The 18,454-nt window shown below is 40.5% G+C and overlaps 1 protein-coding gene across 2 annotated transcripts in view; it reads left to right on the top strand.

Annotated features, from left to right (window-relative positions):
- The window catches only part of LOC121516541 (protocadherin Fat 4), a 194,087-nt gene that overhangs the window by 121,426 nt on the left and 54,207 nt on the right, over positions 1–18,454 (top strand). For both annotated transcript variants that reach the window (XM_041797881.1, XM_041797882.1), the window contains exons 5-6: positions 84–1,006; positions 4,655–4,829. In XM_041797881.1, the coding sequence (XP_041653815.1) occupies positions 84–1,006; positions 4,655–4,829 (1,098 nt within the window). The remainder of the gene's footprint in view (positions 1–83; positions 1,007–4,654; positions 4,830–18,454) is intronic.

Consider the following 18,454-nt stretch of genomic DNA (forward strand, 5'->3'; position numbering starts at 1 on the left):
GTCATAATGGCTTTGAAAGAACACCTTCAAAAAAATCTAATCATTGTTTTGTAATGTGGATTTTCTCTTGGCATTTCTCTTAGGCCCAAATGCCCAGCTCCAGTACAGGATTGCATCTGGTGATCCCCAGGGCCACTTTGTCATCACCAAGGAAGGACGGCTCCAAACAAAGAAGGCCCTGGACAGAGAAACCCAATCCTTCTACAACCTGGTTATCACAGTGAATGACTTGGCTCCTCCTCCCATGACCCGCTTCACCAGCACTGCCCAGGTGTCAGTTATCCTACTGGATGTTAATGACTGCCCGCCAACCTTCACCTCTCAAAAGATGACCTACATCCAGGAGAACACGCCGGTGGACACGGTTGTGTTCACTGCCCACGCTACAGATGCTGACAGTGGACCCAACAGCTATGTTGAGTACTCGCTCAAAGGACCTTTTGGAAACAAATTCAGCATCGGTACAATCGACGGAGATGTCAGGCTGGTTGGAGAACTTGACCGTGAGGAGCTTTCCAACTACACCCTCACTGTCGTAGCTACGGATAAAGGTGAACCTCCTCTGTCTTCAACTATGGATGTGACTATGGTAGTTCTGGATGTCAACGACAACACGCCAAGCTTCTCCCAGAACATATACGACATTGAGATCGAGGAGAACACCTTGACTGGAACGGACGTCATCCAGGTGTTCGCAAGTGATGCAGACGAAGGCACAAACGGGCAGATTCGGTTTTCCATCTCTGGAGGCAACACAAACTCTGATTTCCGGATTGATTTAGTTACAGGGGTGATTTCAGTGGCCAAGCAGCTGGACCGGGAGGCCCGTTCGTCTTACTCGCTGGTGGTCCAAGCTGCTGATCGAGGCAGCAGCCCAAGGGTGGACCAGGCTACAGTCAACATCGTTCTGCTGGATGTCAACGATTGCTCACCCGTGTTTGAGCTCTCTCCTTACACTGTTAATGTTCAGGAGAACTTGGAGAACCTACCGAAAAACATTCTGCAGGTCAGTGCGTTTGCTTTCTCTCTTGTCAACACATTCAATGAAATTTAAGCCCTTTGAATGACGTTAACATTCACAGACAGACAGGACTTCCTGAGTAAAAAGAAGCCAGTGTTTTGAATGACAGTTCTAAGAGCTTAAATAAGCTAATGCTTTAACTGAATTTGTAACACTAACTCAATAAGTGCAGGTACGTGAGCTGTATCAGGGCTCTAAACTACTCATGGCGGTCTTATTTTGATAATTGCCATGAAAAATAGCTGACTGAAATGATACAGAAATGATATATGACTGCAATTTGCTCTGCACAATTAGGCCTTTATAGGTTTTCACCGAAATATGAAACTTAGCTAAATTACATGACGGGGCAATTAACATCCAAACCACCCTGATGAGTAAATGAGCCATGTAAAACAAAATGGAAGAGAAGGACTTATTTCAAGTGACAGCACAATTTCTTTAGCTTGTGTACCTTGTGAGGAAATGAGGGTACAGTTATGTGGTGGGACGGGGTCCAGACGTGGTGCCACACAAGAGCAGACATCTGTACGCTAACCTGGCCTCGCCTGTCTGCAGCATGCATGGGAGGGAGGTTTTAGGGGCCAGGCACCAGTGAAGTGTGGTTGTGCATTACTGCAGTGTGAGGGGAAAACCAGGCAGGTTAATGGTTTCATACTCAGAAACCATTAAGTGAACGTCAGTCTTTAATCCTCAGAGAGAAGCAGAGGACATACTTTTTGGCTTTGATTTTCTCTCAGTGGATGTCCTAAGAAAATCTGATCAGTCAGAGTGAATGAGTAATGATCTCCCTCCTCTTGACAATTACCTTCATGGTGTTGTCAGCTCCGTGATGGTGATTAAAACTCAGCTGCTTCTGTGGTACGTCTCAGACAGGATGCTGGTTAGACTGGTTTACTCTGAGCTATATTTGGATGTGTCATTCAAGTCACATTATTCCTGAAAAACAACCTTCACTTCAGAACATCCAAGGATACAACAAACAATGGCAAAACTTCCAATGTGAAAGGTCACCAGTGTCACCAATATGGCGTGTGGGCTGTCCCACCAGTGATCTGCGTTCCACTGCTATGCTCAGAAATGTTTTTTTATTAATTCACAACCATCTCCACGTTGTAGAACAAGCTAACAAGCTGAGTGAAAGAAAATTAAGAGAATCTTCTTGTCAGACACTCTGGGTGCTTAGTAAACTCCATCTTTCCCTGTTCCTTGATCATATCAACGAGTGGCAAAAAGAAAACAGAATAAAATGTTGCAACCAGAATTAATGTTTGCAGCTATTTTAAATGAAGTCTCAGTTTTAGTCTTAGATTACAATGTGTTTCAGTTTTTGTCACATTTTAGTCATTTTTAACCTTTAGAGTAGCTCAGCTGGTCTAGTCTTAGGACCCATCACCATATCCTTGATGATCAATCAGACCCAAGTTTCTTAACATTCTGGCATTTGGTAAAGCCAGCCGCTAAAGCAAGTAAGAAGTCTGTTACAGTGCTGAGGAAGTGACCAGTTGGACAAACTCTGATCTGTTGTCATGGTGGAACGAGAGAGAAAATGTAGGCATACTAAGAGTCTTACATCAAAAGAAGTCATGAAAATAAATTTCCATGTCTACGTCAGCATCGACAAAATCATTGTGTTAAGCATCGGTATCAGCCCTAAAGTCCACAATCGGTGCATTTCTAACTCAAATGTTGCTAATGAAAAATGGAGCAGTTTGGACCTGGTATGGAACAAAACATGATGGACATATTTTTTTCCAAGGCATGTGACCCAGTGAACAATCCACTTTGTGGATGGGTTGTGAAGTTAAGAACCAAAGCCCTAAAACCCATAATCAAAATGTCTAATCAAGTCCGTCTAAGTAGTAAGACTGTCCAAAACCACACACTGATTTAACTACTACATCCACATACTACATACTGGTTTTCAAACTTTCCTTGGCAAGGGCACCACAAGATTATTCTAAGAGTTCAAGGCAAACCATTTTCATATCCAAACAAAACAGTCTGTAAAGAGAATTCAAAAAACAGCAAACATACATTCTTTATCAATATAAAAACCTAAGTCTTTGAATTGACAACATTCTGAACCTATTAGAGTGCAGTTTTTTTACATTTCCAGCTTGTTAGCTGATCAGCTAACTCGACTACTTGATAGTTTTAGAGCGGTAGTGCATTTTAGGGCAGTTTATTCTGACCAGTGTGCTCCTGTTTTATACTTAAAATTCTGCCTAATCTGATGTACATCTAATACATTCATAAACACCCACATATTCAATGTGGCCATTTATTTATTTTTAAACTAATTAAACTAAGACCAGCTGAAAAAATAGATCTTTGAAAGTAAAAAAAAAAAAAACTCTGACCAAAAGTTGGTTTGTTTTCGTCAATGTGGCTTAAACAACACTAAAATCTTAGTACTGGACTATTGGCTAAAACTGAACTAAGCTGTTTGAGTTTTTGACTAAATCTAGATTACAACTATAAAGGTTAAAAAAAATTGTGACAAAAACTGAAATGCATTTTCATCTAAGACTAAAACTGAGACTTCATTTAGAATAGCTGCAAAAGTGAGCACTCGTTGCAACATTATTCTTTTTTCTTTTAGTCACTTGTTGATATGAACAAGGAACAGGGAAAGATGGAGATGACAAGGTACCTGGAAAGGCTGACAAGAAGCTTCTCTTAATTTTCTTTCACTTTCCTCACTCAGTGGAGCTTGTTTGCTTGTTTTACAAAGTGGAGATGGATGTACATTAATAATATCACCATCTGTGTTTGACATGTTTTGCTCTGGCTTGTGTCAACATGGAGGCAAAAATATGTGTCTCACAGCTGTCAAAGCATCAGAATTGGCTTTTTTGGCCAAGGCTTGTCAATACAAAGCACAACACTTCTGTGTAAAAACTCTAGATGTCATAATCTTTTAACTATGGAAAAGTGAAATTCACAGGGAAGAGAATTAAATATGTAACAGATGCATGGTAAACAGTGAGCGTGTGATGCTGCATGATGCAACATCATATCAGACACTGTTTAACATATAAAAAAACTTTATTTTTAACTTGAGAAATGTACTCCACTTTCTTATAATGGTGACAAACTTCAGCTTTAAAACATTTTCATACACTGTATACCTGTATAGGAAATTGTTACCATTTAAATCCAAACACAAACCAGCTGTACTAGCATGTTTTGTAACATCATACACTACGATAACACACAACACAAGTAATCCACATCAATAAATAAAAAAATGGGCTTTGTTTATCTACTATTACTCCAGAGCTTAATGTACATTCTCCCATACATTTCATTTTGCAGTATATTTCTGTGACAATGCTGAGATTGTAATTGTTTTCTCAAGAAAACAAAAACAACTAAAATTGCTTGTTTTGTTGGGAAAACCAGAGGTTTTATCCCAAGATATCAAGATGAGTTAAAGGTAAAACTTTGAGGGGAAAAAATAATCATTTTGAGTGTGAACTTTCACAGCACTGTTCATCGAACCCTCTGATATTTCAAGTTATTAAGAGCATCTTTTTTCTGCTCTTGGTGTAATGAAAGTACAGTAATGTGAAGTAGAGCTGTGACCTTTAGTATCTGCTGCATAACCTTCATGCTGTGTTTGTTCAGGTTGTTGCCAGAGATGACGACCAAGGTGCCAACGGGCAGCTCAGCTACATGCTCAGCGGTGGGAACGACGAGGGTGCGTTCAGCCTGTCCTCGAGCGGTCAGCTCAGTCTGACCCAGACTCTGGACCGTGAGGCGCAGGGGAAATACATCCTGCTGATTACAGCCACCGACTCAGGTGAGACCACAGAGGAAGTGGCGAGGGCGTCTGATAACATCTTAAAATGAAAGATGATTTTAATGAAAGCTCTGCAGTGTTGTGTTTCTGTTTCGGGTTCCAAAATCAGATGTTTATACCTCACGCCACATTGGGCTTGTTAAACTTTATCATCCATGAGTCTTTTATCTGCACAACAAGGAGAAATATTTTCTTGCAGAGGATTTGTTGAATTTCGGCAAAGCTAGAAACATACTTCACAATCAGTGAGCAAAACAAAGCTGAAAAAGAATATTCTTCATAAACCGACATCAGTGTCAACAAACAGCATTTTGATTTCACAGAGTGCACATTTCTCTGTTTTTGTGGCACGAAATCCTAAACATTGAGGTAGTTTTTAGCTTGCAAAATAGTGGGTGTCTTTTGACCTGTTCCCCAGAAGTCCTGTCAGTGGGTTCAATTGAACAGCATCCTCTGTTTATTTGGATATGGTGGTACAGCTTGTTATAGCCAGATAAAAGGTTAACTTGTTATTGCATGGAGGCCGGTTAATGTGCAGTTAAAGGAGTACATGCGTATCCCCGTTGCAGCCAAATCACATGGTATTCCAGTTAAGTATATGTTTCCCCGAGCTGCTCTGGCACGGCTGTCATGGTCTGAGGGTGGTTCTGTTTCATTCCTGCGCTGACCATGTGAGCGTTCATAATGCGGTGTATTTTTGACTGTGCACAGGAGATGGTGAGAATTGGGACAATGTCATGTCTTGTTTTTGCAAAATGCTTTGACAAAAACACAATCTTGAGGGAGTGATTTGCATATTTGTTGGAGAGATTTTAATGTGGTTTAAATTTGGAGTAAACTGAGTCTGAAGTGTCCAGAGTGAAGCGTAGTTTTTCTGCATTCTTGATGATTTTGTGTCTCAGAAGCTGGTGCCACATTGACAAAGTTGCCCAACAAGCGTGCATACTAATTAGGATACAATCCTTTTTTGTTTATTTCACAACTCCATATTTAGATCTCTGACAACAAATCTAAAATATTTGGACAGGACAGTTTCAGATCATTGTTGAAGACAGGCAGAATAAAAAAGGGATTTGGTGTAGGATATCAAAATATCAAAAACCCCATAATCATAGTTCAGGCCAAATTACCCAGAAGTATTTTCTCACATTTTTGAGGCCTCGGCTGAGACAGCGGGGGAAATGGTTCTCCCAGGCGCTATCTGGCAGGAAATGGTGAAGGTGGATGGTGCAGACATGTCTCTGAGGCTGCTGTCTACCATGAATTGTGTGCAACCGCAGACATCCATCTTTAACGTGTATCTGTCTGCCTTTATCTCCTCAAAGCTGCCACTTTTGAGCCGCTCTTCTTCAATACACAGAGAGAAGACAGAACGTCAGGAGGATTTATCGCTGTAAGCCTTTGGTCTGTAAAGTAATTATTCTGCCAGACAAGGACTTAAACTATCTGTTCTTCGAAGAAAAATGCTTTTTTAAAATATTTTTTAGTCATGTGAGCGGAGCAGAAGCCTAAGGGGAGGAAGTGTGTAGGAAGGTGGCAGCCACTATACATAAATTTATAGTAAACTTAGCACAAAAAGTAGGGAAGTTTGTGTTTGGTTGATTATTTCTTTGTTTTAAAAATGCTTCTTTTTTTGGATTGGGTGATTGACATTTGAGGAAATAAGATATAATTGCAATTTAACAATTTACTCATTTAACAAGCCTCAGTAGTGTGGAAGAACCATGCACAGCCTGGCTCCTCCTCCTCATGCCGGTCACCAGCCTGGTCACACTTTCGTGAGATGGCATCCCATTTTTCAACCAACATTTGTCACAAAGTCAACCAGTGTGGTTGTGTTGGTCACTATGCAAAAACAGCACTCCCAAGCTGATCCCACAAGTGTTCAATGGGGTTGAGGTCAGGAATGCTGGCAGGCCATTCCATCCTCTCCATTCCCAAATTCTGGAGGTAGTCTTTAATGAACCCCACTATGTAGGGGTGAGCATTGTCATGAGAGATAGAGTACAGTCTGGACTGTGGAGATTTGGGATTAGCAGTGGTTGTAGAATTTCATCTCGAAATCCCTCTGTATAGAGATTTCCTCTAGTGATGACAAGCATCATTTTTCAGGTGAGGGAGATGCCGCCCTAATCTGGACTCATCACTGAACATAGGGTTCTTCCACATGCTCAGGTTCCAGTGCATGTGTTGCCGACCCAGCGAAAACAGGCCTGATGGTGAAGGGAAGTCATGGCAGGCCTCGTGCCAGCACCTATGTGACCAGAGATTTGCTGAGTCTAGTCTGTTATGATCTGTTTGGGCAGAGAGCCGTTGGCCATATCATCCTGTAAACTTAACAGTAAGTCTGTAGAAGTTAGCCTACAAATGGTTGGCTGTATTCTAAGTGCTGACAGGGTGAGGAAATGATCGTCTTGGGGTGTCAATTGCAACAGCAGAATAAGCTGTTTAGCACTAGCCGAGAAGACTTGCCAAATTTTCCAACCCACATACTCAGCTCTGCTGCTCATCCCACAAATGCATGTTCCTTACAATTATGGCACCATTTAAAAGCGAAGTATCAGGATTACATACATTACAGCAGTTGTGCGGACAGAATAACAGTGAAGACAAACACAGAAAAGCAGACCATATATAAAGGTGAAATTTCTTATCGTGTTGTTGGATGTTAGAATAGAGACATGAATAAAAATATATATAATATAAATAATATAAATAATATATGTCATGAAAAGCTTTCAGTGCTTTTCTTTGCTCTGTTTTTGATAAAGAAATGTGGTCTACTTTCAATATAACTGCCGCTAAACTATAGCTACATCCAAGCTTATTGTTACACCAGGAGCAGTCATTGCTATTGGCTTCCAATACAACTAAACCACCACTGTAGCTACCGCTTCATTCTCCTTAAATGATAACTGATTGGTCAGGTCTGTTTTCAGACCTTGCATTATTTTAGATCAGAGCTTTGCAAGATGGATCTGCCTGATGATCGTCATGGAATCTGATGAACCGTACCTGCTTTGCAAGTTTACAGTGGCTCCTGTTGTAGCATTATTCTGCTGTTTTCTCTTGGTTTTCTTTGTCTGATGAAACTCTGTGGAGGTAAAACCCAGTCTTGTCTCCTGGTCAGTTAGTGCATCAAATCCAACAACAGCTGTCTTTGTTTTAAAAAATAACACTGTTTAAAACCTTGCATCTGAGATCGGCAACTTCTCCACCACTCACAGCAGCAGAAAACCTTTATCCTCGGCAATTTAAAGTCCTTCAGCAGCCACTGTGCTTTTCAAACACTTCATCATGCGCTCAAGAGATAATTTGTTTTAAAACAAGTGGCACATGACTTATAATGAGACAAATGTGCTCCAAGTTGCTCTAAGAATGAAAAATAGACTGACTTCCTTCTTCAGGCTGTATGTTATGTCTCTGATTGTTGTGTTTGACTGCTCTATACATTTTCAGCTGTTAACTGAAGGTAAACTCATTAATCTCAGCCTGAGCAGAGCTTCAGGAGCCTTCTGCTGCTGTGCTGACTGAAATCTGTCATGAAATACATGCAAACAAAAGAGCTCACAAGGTGCCGCTGGTTTCCATAATGTCTCCTGGCTCTGGTGAACGGCAGAATTTGGCAAAGCTCTCCTATTATTCTGAAAACCAGAGCACAGCTTTCCTCCTTGAAACGTGGCATCCATACAAGAGGCTCTAAGGTGTTTTACAAGGCGTCTTGTTGAGAGCAAACGTGCAGATCAGACCTGGGATATTTCTCTGTCTTTCTTTTTTTTGTGTGTGTGTTCCTGTGTATGGAAAGTTGTTTTCTGAGTTGTGCAGATAGCGGGAGACATTGGCAGCTGCAGGGCCGGAGACTGATCTCTATGCTGCGCCAGCATCTGGGATCAGCTGCAGGCAAATCAGATTTGTAAGCCTCTGCTTAGCAGTGTTCAAGTTGTGCACACATGGAGAAGAATGTGAAACAATTAGATTACCAACAGAACCACAGTATAATACTTTTGCCACTCAGAGTTTATTTGAAAGCTTTAGAAGGGCATCTGTGGTTGAAGAATGAGCTTTTTTTATGAATCTGGCAGCTGCTCAGGTGTGGGTTTTTACAGCTGATTACCATTTAATATGTGCCAAAAAGCTATATAGCATTCTTTCCATTCTCTGAACAATCCTCTGCTTCTCAGCGTTCAACAAATACATTATTATGCATCGTATGGGCATACAGAGTTCACCTTTTCTGTCTGTATTGGAACATCTGTGCCTGCTCAAACACTATGGGACTATTATGCAAAGTCTTCATTAAATTTCAAGCATGGTGGCATGGTGGTTAGCACCGTCGCCTTACAGAAGGGAGGTCAGACAGGGCCTGTCTGAGGGCCTTCACATGTTCTCTCTGTGCACACATGGGTCCTCCCCAGTAGTCTAGCTCCCTCCCACAGACTATAATCACGCTTGTTAGGTTCATTAAAGTGCCTGTAGGTGTGAGTGTGAGTGGGATTGTCTGTCTCTGTATGTTGGCCCTGTGATTGACTGGCGTCCAGTCTAGGGTGTACCCTACCTATCGGATCCAGCCCCACCACAACCTAAATGAGACTAAAGTTAATGGACAGACGGAAACAAGAATCAGACTTTGAGTGCAGAATTATTCACAAAGACTTACTGGAGGCATCAATTATTACAATAATGAACGATGCATTTGATATCCACAATCATCATTTTTGGTTTAAGTTAGCTTGGACAAATGTCATTTGGGTTTTAAAGCTTTGTTAAGAATTTTACTCTTACTTCCTGAATCTTTCTTCTTAACTTTCTAAGTACAACTAAAACCCTTAACATTCTGTCCCAAGTACAACATAACTCTCCAATCCAAATTTGTCCACTCACTTAAAAATTGCACATTTTTACCACAAATATGCACAGATGGTTGTCTGACGATTCAAAAAGGAACCCTGAAAAAATATTTTATTGTTTTCATTAAGGAAGCCTACAAAAGGGTGAGGTTCACCTCATGGTTGGCTTGCCCCCCATGTATGTGGGTGGCACATGTTCAAGTATGGCCTGTGGGTCTCCAAAGACATTGGGACAGTTTCATACAAATTCTTCCTCTTATCCTGTCCTGTCCTCGGCCAGACAGTGAGAAAATAAACTGGACGTCTGTAGTAAAGATCTCCCAATAGAGATTCCCAACAACATGAGATCTCACAGAAACTCGTGATTAAACGTGACTTCAGAAGAAAAATGAACATTGAGGACAGTCCAGATCTTTAGCTTTATAGTTGCAGCAAAGATTTAAAAAACAAGCAACAGAATATGAGTGAAATCCTGGCTAAGATAAAGGTGAAGTTATATTTAAGATCCTTAAAAGTATGTGGCACCTAGTCAGCAGTCAGACCTACAATTGTAAATATCAAACGTTGTCAAAGAAACTTCCTTTCTATGTCTCTCTGATATTTCTGTGCCTCACAGATTTTCTGAGGATAGTTAGGTTACTCAAGGCCCCAGGTGAGGCAGTAAGGTCAAGAGTGGGAACTCAAGGAGTCTCTCCTCTCTTCCTGGGACGGTCCAAATCAACTGGGTTAGATAAGAATGCCCTGTGAGGGTGTACCCTGCATCTCGCCCAGCGACAGCTGGGATAGGCTCCAGTCCACTGTGACCCCAAATGAGATAAGTGATGTGGAAGATGTATGGATGGGTTAAATGAGATGCTCTTTGTACATATAGTCAAGATTGTTTCTTTACAGTGTGTGTATCTGTGAACAGAGGCCATCCAACTCTGGAACATTTTAACACTTGACGTCAGTCAGTGGAGTCTGTGTTCTCATATTTGGGTTTATAATCAAAGTTAAGGCTGGCTCAATGGCATAAAAAGCCAAACTTCTTTGGGCTTCATTGGAAAATCTGGCTTCACTGTTCCTCCTTGTGTAAACACTACAACACCAGCCATCTGAATCTCCCTTATTCTTATCTCACTGTTCCAGTAATTTCTTCATCAACATGTTTTACATTTACTAATCAGAGTTGGGGAGGCTCTAATGCTGACATGAGAGGAAAATTGATCATTTTAACACAAAACACTTGAGGATTATTTGGACAAAGAATCATTGCTGACAAATTTTGGACATGAACACCTGGTAAATCTGAACTAAATCTGCTAAATCTGAAAGTCACCAAATTCCATTGACAAAACTAACCCTTTCATCTTCACACAAGAGCTGTTGGTGTACTAACTGGGCTGTTTTATTTATAATATTTGTTATAGTGGATTCACGCTGTAGCTGGAAAATACTCAAGTCAGTTTCTAGGGATGTATGATACTGGATTTTGGTCGATATCAATATGCCGATATTTACAGATTCTTTTTAGGCAATACCGATATTTAAATATGTTTTACATAACTAAAAAAATCAGTCTCTTGAACACAATTTAAGGTTTGAGAATGAAAAAGACAAACTTTTTTCTTAAAACACACTATAGTTTAAAGAATGAGGACGAATAATGAAAAAGATCTCAAGTTACATAGGCCTGTTGGTTCAGCCTAAAACTCCACTAATTTATTAGTACATACAGCCAGATTTTACAGTCGATATATGCTGTTATTCATGGCCAAAATAATTGGATGTAAATATTGGCAGAAATTTTGATGTTTGACTATACCGATATTTGCCTTTATTAGCTAATGTCTGACGCTACCAGTCTCAGGCTGATAATATTGTGCATCACTATAAATTTCCAATCACAAAATATTTACATAAAAAACTAAAAAGCCAGGCAGTTCAGGCAGCAGTACGCCAAAACACACTGGTGTTGTCATTGCCTAATAACAGTACATAGTGGACATACTTTGGGTATGCACATTTAGCATAGGCCACATTCACAACAAACATCTAATAAACATTTTTTTTCTAGTACATGAAAGGCAAAATATAGAAAATCCACCAATGAGGCAGAAAATAAATCACTTCTCGAGTGTTGTGACTTGTGGCATATTTTTGATAGTACAACTTTTTAAAGACCCTTATTATGACCCATTCAGGCCTTTTTTGCCTTTAAGCTGCAAAATGAGACTTACAGTGAGATGTATTAGGGAACGTTGAGTTAAAATATGTATAATAAGATGTTTTTATGACCAATGAGTCAAAGTCTCTCAGTTATATTTGAGACTCCACGGTGTACGTGCTTTTTTGAGTGTTAAGTTTGTATATTTGTTTATTACATGGGCTGCCTCCCTGTGCGTGAGTCTGCGTGTGGTGGTGAGAGCTTCCTCCAGGCACACTGACATGCACTGTGTTTGGTCACATTTATTAAAGAGAAGGCACAGTAAATCCCTTGGCCCATGCCTATTATGGCAGATAGGGACCGCACAGAAATCCCACGTCTTTCACATGCCTCCAGCACATCGCCCCATAGTGCCACACTGTTTGGATGTGGCCTTTTGGCTGGTGGGTGAGGGGAAGATTTGGTAGGGGGGGGCTAAACAACCGCTTAGCAGATAAAGAATTTTAATGACCATGCCTATTTAAACCAGGATCTTTTAGTCTCTTAAACAGCTCCCATGAATCTGGTGTATAAAGTCGTCTTGAGTTTTTCTCCTGCTGACTTGATTAGTTGAATGTGGGTCTGTCAGTCCAAGGACTTAACGTAAACAAAAAGCTCAACGCTTAACCTACACACATATCTATCCATTAGTTGTAAAGAAAACAGGAATAAAGAGCCAATGAAGTCCTGCCGAACACTGATAAGTGGTGTTAAAACGTGACAGGAGCCTTGCTTGATCGCTGTCCAACACTTTCCTCTGTAAATCTTTAATGGGGTCCATTTCTGAAGGGTTCAGCCCGTCTGCAGTCTAGTGGCAACACAGGACCAAGCCAAATAAAATATCAGGTTCCTCAAATGAACTTTAACGCAGCAGTAACATTGTGGATCAGCTCTTAAAAAACGTAGCAGTAACAATGCGGTCTCAGAGTGTTTTTTACTATCGCCTGTTTTCTGCTTTTCCACTCTCTGCTTGGTACACTTTAACAATTGCTGGATCTGAATGTTTGTGTAAATAGCTTTGGTAAGTAATGGGGTTAAAAAAAACGCTTGTGTGGGTTGGAAGATTAGTGCTTTAGCCTGGCATGATCCACATTTTAAATGCTTATTTGCTCTGTTTCCCCTGGTTAGCACAAATAAACATTTTATCACAACGAGCCGTTATTGCATGGATATTCTTGCAGCGTGTAATCTGAGAGTGAACAAGGCCACATTTGGTCACTTTTATAAAATTATACACAGATTTGTGCAGCCTGAGTATGACTGGTACAGAACCACATTATAAGAAAGTTACTCTACCAGTGTGTGGATTCCAAATATAACTCTGGGGATGATAGTTGGTGCTGTTGTGACACCGTAGAATGGAAAGCAGATGCACTGCTGATTTAGATGTGCAAATACTGAACACAACAGCAAATAAAACCACAATAGCCATTAAAACTCAAAAGGTAAATGACTTTATTGAGTGTTTATTTGCTCTGTTTCTCTCAGGACCATGCATACTTTTAATTGTCACGCAAATCATTATCAAAGTTGTTCACGTTCAGATCCTTCTAACTTGAATAATTTGTCATTTGTAAAGCAGATGTGTGTAAAACCTGATTTATACGTCTATGTGAATCTACACTGTTAGGCACACTTACTCTGAACCTCAGAGGAAAACCAGATGGGCGAGTAGCCGTCACACAGGTTGGAAAGATGCAGACTGCAGTACAATCAGTAGCTGCCAAATATTTATCAGCTCCAACTCCAACGTGATACTCTTAGTTTCAGATGCAATCAGCAGAGTTGTGTTAGGGTAAGATAATAAAGAGCTTCAACAACACCAATATAGGCTTTAGTTTGAATATTTCCTCCATTAATCACTTCATAAGTCATATTTAAAACTAATATAGTCAGTTTATGAACAGTCTATTTGTTTTTTAAGAAAGTAGCACTGTCTGTGTGTTCTTTAAACTTTAAACCCTGACCACTGAGCCCTTTTTGTGTCTGAAAATGCTGCACATATAGTAAAAAATATGATGATCATGTTTGCACACTGACTCAGAAAAATTAAATTGATGGCTCAGAATAGCAGCTGCAGCTCCTTTCTCTCTCTCTCTCTCTCTTTTGCTCACACTGAAGTTTTGATTTAAACACTGTGATTAGCCAGTTCATTTTGAGGATTTAAACTATTAAACAGCAGGAATAAAGGCCAAAATTTATGCTCACAACCACACGACAGAGAGTGAAGTGAAAAGTGCGTGCTGTCACTCCAACTTTGCGGGTCAAGCTTGAAACATGGTTGGTGTTGCGCCATCTGCAGTTTTTGGGCCCTTGGGGCATCCATGGCATGACCAGGGGCTTGTGGAACCAACTACCCGCCCAGTTGGTACCCTAGGCCAGTGGTCTTCAACTGGTTGGGCATCAGGACCAACATCCAAATCCACCATCCAAAAAATTTAAAAACTTAAAACAACTTGTAATGTAGTGAAATAATAATGCAAATTGGACCTTAGATGTAACAAAACCTGACTTAGAATAAAGCCAGGACAACAAAAGCACATTGTCACATGCTTAAATATTTTTTTCTTTCTTTTTTCTAAGATTGCAGGGACATTTTGGTAGTTTTGCAAGAAATTCTTTTTCTCAGCTAAACCAGCTTTGATATCCTGAGAGAGGGGATATGAGTTAAAATCTTGTGACCTGAATTTACTCACTATTACAGGAAAATGTCTGAGTGGATGTCCATTTAGGGCTGCATTACTTCAGGGACTTTTGCCACATTTTTTTTTTCTGAGGAACATATCTGTGACCCACTGGAAACAGCTTCATGACCCTCTTTTGGGTCCTGGCCCTCCAGCTGAGAACCACTTCCTTAGGCCATTCTTACTCGCAACATCCACACCTTACTGTACCCTAAAAATGTGGACATTGTTATTTTTTTTTTCAGCAGATGTTTTCCCATGCCCCTGGTAATATGCAAGGACACCCAGAGCATGACCATGGTTGTGTCAATCCTGCCTATGGTACTCACAGGCAGCTTAGTCGCTGTATCTACGCCTTATTGACCTCAGATTTTGGAGCAAACATGCCTAGAAGTTCTGCACAGTACTGTGACGTAGATTTCCAAATTATCAACAATAAACAGCAAATAAAATACAATTTTAATAAAAAACACAAATGTAAAAATAAATGTGTGATTGCTTTTTCTCATAGGACCACGGTTCTCACATTAAATCATAGCTGACTGTTCCTGTTTATGACTTTTCTATTGAAATAGTTAGCAGTAAGCCAGTACTCTTTCACAATGAAACACTTCTTAAATGTTAGAGTATGAACTCTGCAGTTGTACTGTTTGACAGTTACATTGCCAGTGTGTGTTTTCCAGCTCTAACTCTGGTTATGATCTGTTGGTGCTGCTGTGACACCATGAGAATGGAAAACAGTCCTTCAACTCTCCACACATGCACTCCTAAATAGAGATTTCCAAATACTCAACACAACAGCAAATAAAAGCACCATTGTAATAAAAAAAACAAAAGCCAAATCACTTTATTAAATTTCACCACAGGCCCTAAAATTTGAGAAAAAGCAGCACTTTGCGTCCGTTGATACGCTTTCCTGCCTGCATTCAAACCGCCAAACCCTATCCATAACATATGGGGAAGAAATTATGCAAAAGCATTCAGACGCGGCACTCCATAAATAACCAGTGAGCAGTATAACATTTGAGGTCTAATTTGACAAATGCCTGTGAGAGTTTCTGTATTATTAGGAATATTCCTTCCCTCCTATACTGGCTGCAGCAGCTCTGCTGAGATATCTCTTTCACTTGCCTCTTGTTAACTGTGAGAAAACCTGTGTTTACTCTGTTATGTTTGGCAAACTGTGCAGCGGGACAGCTCGCACCCTGCACTCGGCTCCTCCGAGACCATTCATGGGTCGCATTAAAAGAAGCTTTGTCGCAAAGCAACAGGTTCTCAGAGGCACAAAAATGTCAATTTTGCCTCGATGGCAGCCAATTCTCTCTCTCGCTCTCTGAGTAATGATGTGTTTTATTTACGCTGTCCCTTAAGAGCACAATCTAACCACAGTCCATAAAGTGTAATTAACCATTTAGCCCTAAGCTTCAGGCTACATATGGGCTGTCTCATAAATTCACACATTCATCCGTCTTCTCTAAATCAACCTGTCCTGGACTTCACACTTTAATGAACCAGCTTGTTTGGACATCCCAGCCCTGTCCTTGTTTGCCTGTATATTGATAAAACATCAGCGGTTATATATTGAAGGAAGAGATTATCTCTTGTGCCAGCAGAAACACTCAAACCAACTTCTTAGCGCAGCTTAGGCTGAGAAACTCAGGGCCTTTCCCAGGAGGAGGGTGTGTGCAGTTCCTTCAAATCAACCCCCTGCTTGGCCGTCCCAGCAGTGTTCAGCCTCGTAGCAGCTGCACCGATCAAACAACAGATAACTTAATTGTTATTAACACGTGTGTTTGTCCCCTCCCCTACGTTCAGGAAGTATGGCTGCAGCACCTTCTTGGAGGTTAATGTGATTTGTCTGGTGGTAATGTACACTAATAAGGTGCTTAGACCCTGCCATATGCTTATAGTAGACAATACTTTCAGGGCTGAGAGGCTTACAGAGAACACTGTCTGCAGGGTGGACCAAGGGGGAACAGATGGTCTGCAGGTCTGTTTAAGTCTCAGGGTCCGGAAAGCTTGTTATTTTGGACACTACTTCTTCAGGGTTATTCAGGGTAGGACACAATAATCCTTGCTCTGTATGTTTTAGCTGAATGATGATAGATTATCTAAATAAAATGATTTATTTTCTGGAAAATAAATAAAAGAAATAGTTGCCAGAGAACCAGAATTACAAACTTTAATGTGATTCTTGTAAGTTCAAATGTTATTTAAGCATGTTTCATTCTACAGCAGGGATCAAAAACTGCTTTTGTACATGGACCAGATTTTATTTTGACAGACGCTGTGGGGGCAAGTCTTTCAAATTAACTAAATTGGCATATTATTGTATTAGTATTTGTATTTTTTTTTTATTTTTAGGCGTCAAGAATGAGATCAGCCCATTTTGCCTATAATGCAGCCAGCCATAGGGAAGCTATTGAGATATTGTAGCTCTACATTCCTGGAGTTGCCATGCTGTTCATCACTACAGCAGTGTCCTAATTGAAGAGAAACACATGCAGGAACCAAGTCTTTTCTTCTAAATCTCAGGAAAATTGTTCTCTCCAAGTGCTTGAAGTGTTAAAGTTTAGACGAAAAACAGCAGATTTAAGTAATTCATGATAAAACAGTTTCAATCTTGATAGTATAGGGGTTGATTTATTTGGTTTGGGGATATAAGAACCGAAGATACCCTAAAAACCATACATCTTCTGGATATAATAGTCTTTTTGGGGCCAGATTAGAAGCTTTGGGGGGCCTGATATGGCCCCTGGGCCGCCAGTTGATGATCACTGTTCTACAGCAACAACAATAAAAGTCTGACAGCTAATATTGGGCTTTTTTTTTTATAAATTCATAGTCATGGACTATAAGCACCGCCTAGTTGAATACCTCTGCAAGGTAAACAAATGCTGAACAGTGAAAGTAGAGTGCTGGGTCAAGGTGAAGGCCTGGGGTGGCTCTTCTGAGGTTGTGGGTAAAGGTCAACTCATATTGATTTTTCAGGGCTGATATGGATACCCATTATTGGTCGATGACCAGATTGATGGCAGATGTTGGATTTGATAATGATGAATAAAATGTGCTCCATGTGACCAAAGTAAAACTACATTATCAAAAATTTAGGTAATTAAACGATTGAGCCATGTTCAATTTAGAAAGAGTGCAGGAGTTGATTAAAAATAATACATTACATTGGGATTTATTAGCAAATTATGATCAGTGATTCTAACTCTTAACAGCCCTTGCCCCAGTGTCCTGAAAGCTAGTTAAATTGGACACCCATTTCTCAGGGTTATTCCAGGTTCTTCACATTTTTGCAATCATGATCCAACTCCACAGCAAAGATCTGAGCTCTGATTCTGCAGTGAAACATTAGCAGACAGAACTAAATGTCACTCCCACCCCCGGTTTAACAAGCACGTCAAGTTCTCCGGGATTAATGTGAAATATCAAACATAGAGCTATGTTTTGCTTGTCACTGCCCCAACTGTGTCATTCTCAGATCTAAGGGGGAATGTGCTGCATTTAATTAAATGGTAATGGCAGTTTCTAGATTCAATTAAAGCAGGGGAGGAATCCTCATGTGGCCTGAGCGCTTTGAGCTCCCCGACGGATTCAGTTGCTTTGTGTGAAACGAGGTACACTGACGCCAGCGACTTTCTGCTTCATCCCGTTTTTGTAATGACTGCTCGGAGGATAAAAACAGTTATCTGAATACCATCAGTCTGATGTGATCCCACGGAGAATACCGTCAGTCTTTGAGATTCAGAGACAGAGTTATCACCAAGACTTAGCTTGGACTTATCCTTTACAGCACTCATACCAACTCATAGCTCAGCTCAGCTCTCAAAGGCAAAACCACCTCATGGAAAGACAGCACCACAATGTCCACTATTTTCTTTACTGATTGAAGGAGCATGC

This window comes from Cheilinus undulatus, linkage group 10 (assembly GCF_018320785.1).
Source record: "Cheilinus undulatus linkage group 10, ASM1832078v1, whole genome shotgun sequence".
In the NCBI taxonomy this organism is placed as follows: domain Eukaryota; kingdom Metazoa; phylum Chordata; class Actinopteri; order Labriformes; family Labridae; genus Cheilinus; species Cheilinus undulatus.